At 40.8% G+C, this 9,342-nt stretch overlaps 1 protein-coding gene across 7 annotated transcripts in view; it reads left to right on the top strand.

The window, feature by feature from the left end:
• Positions 1-9,342, top strand: part of adgrb1a (adhesion G protein-coupled receptor B1a) — a 157,843-nt gene that overhangs the window by 141,890 nt on the left and 6,611 nt on the right. For 6 of the 7 annotated variants that reach the window (XM_013916100.1, XM_013916097.1, XM_013916099.1 and 3 more), the window contains 6 exons: positions 154-325; positions 1,549-1,644; positions 2,415-2,454; positions 4,309-4,970; positions 6,984-7,019; positions 7,160-7,318. In XM_013916100.1, the coding sequence (XP_013771554.1) occupies positions 154-325; positions 1,549-1,644; positions 2,415-2,454; positions 4,309-4,970; positions 6,984-7,019; positions 7,160-7,318 (1,165 nt within the window). The remainder of the gene's footprint in view (positions 1-153; positions 326-1,548; positions 1,645-2,414; positions 2,455-4,308; positions 4,971-6,983; positions 7,020-7,159; positions 7,319-9,342) is intronic. The other variant, XM_013916101.1, reaches the window with a different exon arrangement.

Raw genomic sequence — 9,342 nt, 5'->3', positions numbered from 1 at the left:
GTGTGTGTGTGTGTGTTTTATAGGGCATTGAATATAAAATCAGCTAATAATTCTAACTATCTTAGAATGCAATGGCTAGGAATCACTGTAGTCCTGCCTTCACAAAGTTTGGGTTGTACTGTTCTTGACTACAGTTCCCCTTCCATTCTGTAGGGCGTCACTGTGGAGCTCCTGTGTGGTATTGCCACTCTTGGCTCTCACGTGGATGTCAGCTGTCCTGGCCATCACCGACCGGCGTTCTGCGCTCTTCCAGATCCTTTTTGCTGTGTTTGATTCACTGGAAGGCTTTGTCATTGTCATGGTTCACTGCATCCTTCGCAGAGAGGTATATTATAGGAACGCTACCCTATTGTTTTGTTTGTAGTTGTGCGTCCTGTCTAGTACTTCCAGCTGAGATTCTTTGCTGACTACTACCACTGTAGTGGGTGATGTGTTGATTTAATATGTTGAGCTACAGCAAGCTACCATATTATACAATTCTGGATGTCATCTCAGTCAGGTGTGGTGATACTTTCCAAGTCCACTAGGGTCTGCTTGAGTCTCATTGACTTAAATTTTCCCATTGGATAGTGAACATTTAAGAGATGTGACCATGCTAGCCCCGAAAGATGAATTTAGATTATTTAACAAGACATGGACTCATAAATGTTGGTTTCGACTCATTTAGAGTAAAGCGTCATTCACTTTTATACAAACGTACGTATGAAATGTGTAAAAAATTATCCCTTTCATAATAAAAGCAGATAAGTTATATTGTCATTTCTCACAAAATGAAAAACCTGTAAGGCATCTCTCATGGAGAGTTTATCAAAGAGTGTTTGATAGCTGAAATGTGACAAACTGTATGATGTATACTTTATTATCTGGGAATCCTAAACTGACCCCACTTAAGCCAATGTGGAGTCAGATCCGCTCGAGCCTGTCGTCTTTATTCATTAAAAGCCTCTACACAGTACTGTATATGTTTAAAAGACGAAAGTTTTAGGCAGGTGAGAAAAAATGATGTTATCAAACAATGCTTTCAAAAATAGAAGTGTTAATCATTTGATTTCATCAATCAAGAAAATGCAGTGAGTGAACAAGAGAGAAATATAAATCAAATTGATATTTGGGGTGACTTCTTCTAGGCACACTTGCACACAGTTTTTGAAGGAACTCAGCTGGTGGTTCTTCCAAACATCTTGGAGAACTAAGCACAGATGTTCTGTGGATGTAGGCTTCCTCACTTCCTTCTGTCTCTTCATGTAATCCCAGACACACTCCATGATCTTGAGATCACGGCTCTGTCTGCCATACCATTGCTTCCAGTACTTCTTGTTCTTCTTTATGCTGAAGATAGTTCTTAATGACTTTGGCTGTGTGTTTGGTGTCGTCGTCCTGCTGCAGAATACATTTGGAGCCAATAAACAATCATTTATATTTCTGAAAGCATTCTTTGTTTACAGCATTTTTTTTTCCACACCTCCCTAAAACTTTCGCACAGGACTGCATGTCCTATTACTCTGTCTGTATTAAGATCGTGATCTATGCCCTGATGATTTGCCTCAGGTTCAGGAGGCAGTGAAGTGTCGTGTGGTGGACCGACAGGAAGACACCAATGGAGATTCAGGAGGTTCATTTCAGAATGGCCATGCTCAGCTAATGGTATGAAGAGCTAAAATTTGGAGAAATTTGATATGATGTGAGAGAATATTTAAAATAACTAACTCTATGGAATAATAAAGCGCAAAAAGGGGTACGCACTTTTTGCTCCATTCTTCAAATTTTGACTTCTAAACAGCTTGAAAAGGTTCAAGACCTGTGTCCTCCAAATTCTGATCTTCTCATCTCAGAGCACGAGAGAACTAAAGCATACGTTTAATTTTATGGAAAATATACATATATATTTTTTCTTAAATTCTGATCTTGAAAATATTTATAAAAACCCCTCAAGACAACTAACCTAATAGAAATTTATTAAAAATAATGAAGTCAAAGCATTGTTTAGGAAATGGCATCGTGTTAGAATCATGATTAGAATAAAACAATTTAGGAAGAGGTCAGAGTGACTTACAAGAAGAAATTCTACAAAACCCAAAGCTCTTTCTCTTCAGCTTGTATCCAAATTAAAAAAATATATAATAAAACTGATTATTAATGAATCTAAGTTTTGTTGATTAGTCTTCATTTTCTCAATGTTTATCTGCCTTTGCTTTAAAAATATACCATCACATTGACTTGATAGCTAAAAGTTAGTGTGCATGTGCCCTGAGCAGGTATTCCATTGATTGATGCAGGCTGGACCATTTCCCTGGTGTCTTTTCCCCATTTCCTGTCTTCACTGCAGTCGCCAAATAAAGGCTTAAAATCCCCCCATATGATATTTTTCCCACGTCTCCACACTTAATCTAATATTTATTGTTTTCTGTCCTCAGACTGACTTTGAGAAAGATGTGGATATGGCTTGCAGATCAGGTAAGCTCCAGGTTGAGCGTGTTTGAGTTTGTGTGTTTGCATTTGATTTGACTTTGGGGACAGTTTCTCAGATGCTACAGATGTCTCTTGAGCCTCCTTCTCTGTATTTTGACTGCGTCAAATTCCTCGTTGTTGTTGGAACAGATGTGAGCCGTGTTCCCTCTCATTTTTGCGCTTGTGCCGTACAGTCAACATCACAGCAGCCTCCCTACGCCAAGGAGCTGTTTTGACAAGAGATGCAGCACATCACTGCTGCGTAACTCCGTTTATCCCAGGCTGATGGGAGTGGGATGAATGTGTGCTGAGCAGTTATATGCAGATAAATATGGCTGTCTGAGCCTCTCCTACACTGATGCTGTGTAATTAAGTCCCTCCCAACAGCGCTGCATCAGATACTGGTTGATGCTCTAAAATCCACTGGGAGTGAAAATCTGATTACCTCTTGAGACAAGATATCAAGAAAAGTGTCTGGAAGAGAAAAGCTATTCAGAAGCAGACAGGCTCAAGCAAGGGAAGACAGAAAAGAGCAGAGAGAAATGAGAGATGTTTAATGTTTGTCAAGAGGGAGCAGGAATGGCAGAAAACGATCAGGGGATGTTTAGTACAGAGCATTGTCTGATGTTGTTCAGCAGCCTCGACCTGGTGCAGGATATGTTTGCTGCCATATGCCAAATGCTGTTATTGTGAAAAAGCTTGGGCCACAAGGTCATGCTGTACCCAGCTGAATGTTACGTTACTCATGTCAAAACTGGTTACAACCTTTTGCTGTAGGAAGCATTTTCCAATGAAAATCTAGTGAAGAAATTCCAGGACTATACACCGGAAAGCGACACAGAGGTCTGGAGGTTTTTTGTGCACTAAAGCAATACCTTTTAGAAGACGAGCATATTGATAGAACTGCAAGCACTTGTATGTCCTCACGTGGAGAAAAAATACTATACTGTGTGGCTTTGTTTGACTTTCTTCACTCCAGTTCTCTCGCTCTAGGATTTCTGGATGTGTTTAGCAGGTATTCAATGTAGTAATGATGGCGAAACTGAAGTCATAGGCCAGGACTTTATGTAGACAGGCAACACAGGTATTTTTGACAAGTCATCAACAGTACTCGATCCCCTTCTGCTCCAGTCTGCACGCCATATGTCCTTGGGCAAGATACTAACCCCAAGTTGCTCTCCGATGCATCCGTTGGAGTATGAATGTGTACAAATGTTAGATAGAAGAGTATAGAAAAAAGTTGTTTGAATGGCTGTGTAAAGCACTTTGAGTGCTCATGGAGTTTAAAAGCTCTATGTAAGAACCAGTCCATTTACAAGTCACTGTAGCATTATTCTTTCTTTTGTCTTTAGTGTCATCCACAATTGAAAAAATCCCATCACTCTTAGTTTGGAAGTTTATTAGTTGCTAACCTTGTCCTTCCATCTTGTATTTTTCCTACCAGCTAGGGGGCTGACCGGGATATGACTTTCTGCTTCCCCAGAGAGAATCTGTCAGCACTGGAGGTTTTTTTTGTTTGTTTTGTTTTTTCTCTTTGCTCTGGTTACCCACTGTGATCACAACCTGCAGCAGTTAGAGATCAGGTTAAGGTGCTCAACCAGAGCAAGGTGTGTTGCTCTGAAATGCAGTCCAGCAGTAAAATAAGAGACTCATCCAGGATTGTATTGGTTGTCAGACGTAGAGGGAAGAATCTTATAATTTCAGTGATTTAATAATTGATTTATAAAATCTCCTTGTTTCACACAGTGCAAAAGTAATGTGTTTATTACTTACACACATTCCGCTGCTGGTTTCTTCCCGAGATTCCCAGGTGGAGAAATTGCATCTCACACAGCTTTTCTCTCTTTCTGGTCTCTTTAGGCACCATGAAGCGCTCATCCCTCCAGGGGGAGGAGAAGGCCTCCTCTGGGACCCTCACTCTTCAAAAAGGTTCTAATTTTAACACCATGCCGGCCAGCATGGCCAAGGTTCACCTCCAGAATGTGGCCGACTATACGAGCCACACTTTGACGATGCGGAGGGAGAAAGGCGCCACAAAAGGAATCAGTACCGAGCTGCCGGGTGCCAAATCCATCTACATCTGCGATGGCGAACTCTTCAAGCAGCTGGATGGAGATCTGCCTCGAGGGAACGGTGAAGGCAGCAGCTCTGAGGGGGCTGGCAAAGGCCCGGGATATGTCATTCTACCGACAAACAACACGGGCACCCTGAAACCGTCCAAGGGGAAAGAGGAGCAGGCAGCCAAGTATAACATCAGCATTGAGCAGCTGCCTCAGACCAGGCTTATCCACCTGGCTAACCCTGTCAGTGGAGAGCCAGTGCCTGGCTTTGGGCTGAAAAGCCTGCCTGCTGACCAGGTCAGTGTGTCATGCTCTGACAGAGACTCACCTGCGCACAACCTGCAGAATATGCCCAGAGACTCCAAGGTGGCCAACAACATGTGTGACGGAGGAGAGTCTGGAAATTCTGGAGTGGTGTCCAAGAGTGAGACCGTCTCCACACTGTCCATGAGCTCGCTGGAGGTAAGACGGAAAAACCTCTTAATGTATTGAATTATCAGCCTCATACTTCATATTTAACATAATACATGCATGCTGAGTTGTGTTTTGTGCTTATCATAAATTCTCAAATGAACAACCAGATGTAGGCTGTATCGGAGACTGGCATTTTATTATGATTATTTGGTGAATGCTCACATATTTGAGTGAGTTTCCTAATCTGCTAATATGATTTGGTATTGATAGTTTCGATAATATGAATTTAACAATCGAACAATTTTGCTATTTCCTCAGTAAAAGTAGAATTCTGTGTATTCCCATCAGAATAACAACAGACAAACCACTCTCTTCTTTTCAAGCAAAGCATTTGCCATCTTGTCTACCACTGCTAGGTTTCTGTCAATACAACTCTGCAAGGCCTTCGAGTTCTGTAGCTCATACACAAAAATCCCTTTCTTTTCTGGAAGGGTTGTAATGTGAAACAGCCCCAGGACATGGGGACTTTTTGTAAACAGTTGTAGAGAAAGAACATAAAAACACATTTGGAATGAATTATTGAGAGTGCTTCTCAAACAGCAGGGTGGTGGGTACATGACTTTGTTGTTGCTTTGATGGGTTTAGTGATGTGGAAATGGACATCATGCAGAATTTATCATGTGTGATAATATAATTCACAAGTCTCAATGTTCTTTTACTGCCTGTTTGAGAATTTAGGGTTGCATCACTGTGGTGAATGTCACTTTCATTTTTATCACATCGATTTATTATAACTTTCTCACTAAAGGGCTATCAAACTCTAAAGGTGCTGTAGCTTTTTCCTATTAGCGAATGACGCCAAACATTCTGACTGCTACACTACTGTGTTATTTTGCATGGTCTGCAGCCATTCATATAGAAAAATTGGGAAACCAGTGACATTTTTTGTATTTGCTTTCTGGAATCATTTACGTGGCATGGTGCGTGCCACATGTGGTGATGTATGACCACTACAGCATCAGTGATGCTCGAGTGGTCGAGTTAGGAGGATCGCCTAGGGGCAAAAAAGAAAGATTTTGAATTTAAAGAAAAACTTGGCTGCAGCAAAACTTGTTTGTATACGTTGTTGTCTATAGTTCAGGTTTCAGGCTGGTAGTTTTTGCTTTATCTTTTTTTGAGACGAAGCTAAAACTCAGACAGTACATTCTCCCAAAATTTAAACAAAGGGATCCTCATCCACCTAAGAAAGGAGGTCAGAAGGCTCTCTGGATTCCAGCTCTTCAGTAAAATGTGTTGCCGACAAACAGAAGAGGAACACTGGTCTGTGTAGTCCTTCAGCTGCATCTCACAATCCAACAGAAAACAAGTTGTCCTTTTCCCTGAGCTTCACCACTTCAGCTTCAATGAAATTGGGCTGTGTAGTTTTTGTGTAATTTTGCTTGCAAACAGATGGCCAGCATTGATTCTTCTTGTCTTGGTGGACTAATAAAAAACAACATTAATTAGGTCTCCACAGAGATGCACCATCCCACATATTTGTCAGTGCCATTATAATCTCCAATTCACATCACAAGAAGTATCTCAACATTTTGTCACCCGTGTGATGGCAGCATCTTTGAAAAGGTTAGTTTTCATAGAGCTCCTACTGCAGACAGAAGTGGCGGGATAAGATCGCCACAGAGCAGTCAGGCTTCTGCTTGCTGGTGTCTTTTCACTTGGGGGGTAAAACACACTTCTATAATTTGGTGCGAGACGGCAGCTGCCACGGCAACCAGGCAGCCTGAAGGTCAGGTCTTCCTTTACCACTCTGTGACTGAGGACCGAAAGGTCATTCGGTCACAATCTGTTTACTGCAAACTTGTGCCAGCAGGATCAAAATGACCAGCAGCAAACCTCGTTTCCTCCCTCATGACTCACTGCTCTTCTCTGAGTCCCAGAGACGCCCTTTACTAACTACCTAATGTCCACATACGCAGTAAAAACTGCCGAGAAACACTTGCTACTCAAAAAACACACAATATCAAGACACATCTTTAATCTCTCTGTCTCATCTCCCTCCAGAGACGAAAATCACGCTATGCAGAGCTTGACTTTGAGGTAATTTTTAGTCTCTTTGATTCCTACAGAGCTGTTTAGACTTCAAAGCACAACATTTTTGCATACATTTATTTTTAAAGTAGGAGTGATGGTCACCTGTGCTGTTTACTTTGTACATAACGTGCAATGTCCCTGTGTAGAAAATAATGCACACCCGGAAACGCCACCAGGACATGTTTCAGGACCTGAACAGGAAGATTCACAGTGCAGACAAGGATAGAGAATCTCCACCTGTTGACGCCAAAGCTGCCAAAAGATGGAGTGTGTCCTCTGCCAGCAGCGACAAGACCAACATGAGTGTAAAGAGTTTAAATTTATTCTGTTCTGCCCCTTCCCTCCCTAATATCTAATGTTCCCCTTTCCTTCTATAATTAGCAAAAATTACCACACTTGCTTGTTGATTTGTAAGTGCAGCCGTTTTCAAAATTGTCATTTTTTTCTATTGCAGTGTGCTATTAATTTTCCCAAAGGAGCCACATGAGAAACTGGGAGGGACACTCCAATAAGCTTAAAAAGAGGTCAAATGATTAATGTGCTGTACTGAATTCTGTATTGGTTTCTCATGTGGAAGGACCCTTGGGAAAATTCACTGCGCACCCCTGTTACAGTGTTAACTTATGCATAGGCATTATTTGTGTATGGCCATATAATCTCCTACTACAAACCGAACCGGATACACATAATATTGCCCAATTCAGATACTTCGGAGATACATATATATGTCGTACACTGTGTGAACGACGTGCTTAATTGTGTTGTGCATGAGTTTAAACTAATGAGTGCAGCAATTAGTTCACTTGACAAAAAATGACACAGGATTTGACACTAATTGTCTTCTTACCTGTGGAATTTGCAATTTGTTGAGTCTCTGACTGCATATACCAAGGACTTATGCAGTAAAGACAATTTATCAACAATAACATGAAATTATAACACCAAAGGTTGCACCGAGCTACCTAGATAGAAGCATTTCAATGAATCCTTCTTCTACTAGCTGAAAATTCTTTGGTGTTTTCTCTGTTTTTGCTGCTTGGCCGAGGCAGCTGCTAAGGAAGAGACATGTTCCTGTTTTTAAGTATACCATTTATGCTCATAAAAGTTGTAGATGTCCATGCGAACAAAATACTGAATTTTAGTATGTATGCAATTTTAGATGCAGCATCTCTTTCCAAGCAGTCAGTTTCATATGTAAATATTTGTGACAGAAATAGAATTATAAAATTGAAATTGATGCTATGAAACTGAAATGGAGGTACCACATCAAAGTTCTGGTAGTAAATGTAGCTTATATATAGATTCTGAAAATAACAAAAAAAATATGTAGAATGGTGGTGCAGGATCTGCGTGCAACCAGGGCAACCCCCACCTCCCTCCATACTAATGCCAAGATGTGAAACATTTAAGTGGGACAGATGATTTGTTTAAAGTACTTTGGTACTTTAGCTTGTCATAAATATTGTGCACCCACAGGCATGAGAACATAAGAAAAGAAAGGTTGGCTTCAGCTGGCTCCTTTCATAAGGCCACACTCTGGGTGTAATGTTACTTGTAAACTTCTGATAAGCTTGGAAGTATGGTGCTAGGAGCATCCCTAATTGTGTGTATGGTTGATAATAAATGCCCCGTTTTCATGGATAACGAGCTGACACATTTAGACAACAATGCCACTTGTTGCTGCAGCAGATAGCGACACATCAGATTTTAGTCACAACATGTTGAATTTTGGTTAAATGGGTTTCAATTCTTTAACTGATAATAAAGTTGACCCAGCCATCACAACCTTAATTGTGTAATAAAATGCTTCCCACAGAGGCTGTTTATTTTTTTAGGAATTGTATGACTGTCCCATGGCCCTGACCATCTTTCTTGCTTCAGTAAAGCATGAGCTGTGATAGAAAGGGTAGCGACTGCCTTTTTGATGGTCTTAATGTTTGGAAGAGTAAATTTGATCAGACGATTGTAAAACTGTCAAGCATGGTGATGGTAGCATAATGCTTACAGTGGTACTGGTATATTGTATATTGAGTTGAATAATGAAGAAGGACGACTACCTCCCATTCTCCGTTTTTAAAGCAGGCTAACCTTAAGCTTGGCTAATGGCCTTCCCAAAGCGTCAAAACATGAACCTTATTGGAAATTTGTGGACTAGGCTTAAAAGCCAGGTTCAGTAAAGCCATCAAAATTTAATTAGGGGTGTCAAACCTATGGCCCGGAGCAATATCTGACTCGAGATCCAGTCTGCAATATAATTTCATATAGAGCTGGGCGATAGAACGATAACGATATGTATCGCGATATAACTTTTACTCGATAGAGAAATTAA

Source organism: Pundamilia nyererei, unplaced genomic scaffold, assembly GCF_000239375.1.
Source record: "Pundamilia nyererei isolate P.nyererei 1_Seehausen unplaced genomic scaffold, PunNye1.0 scaffold00462, whole genome shotgun sequence".
In the NCBI taxonomy this organism is placed as follows: Eukaryota; Metazoa; Chordata; class Actinopteri; order Cichliformes; family Cichlidae; genus Pundamilia; species Pundamilia nyererei.
Note: the sequence above shows the minus strand (reverse complement) of the source record. Positions and strands in the feature narration are given on the sequence as shown.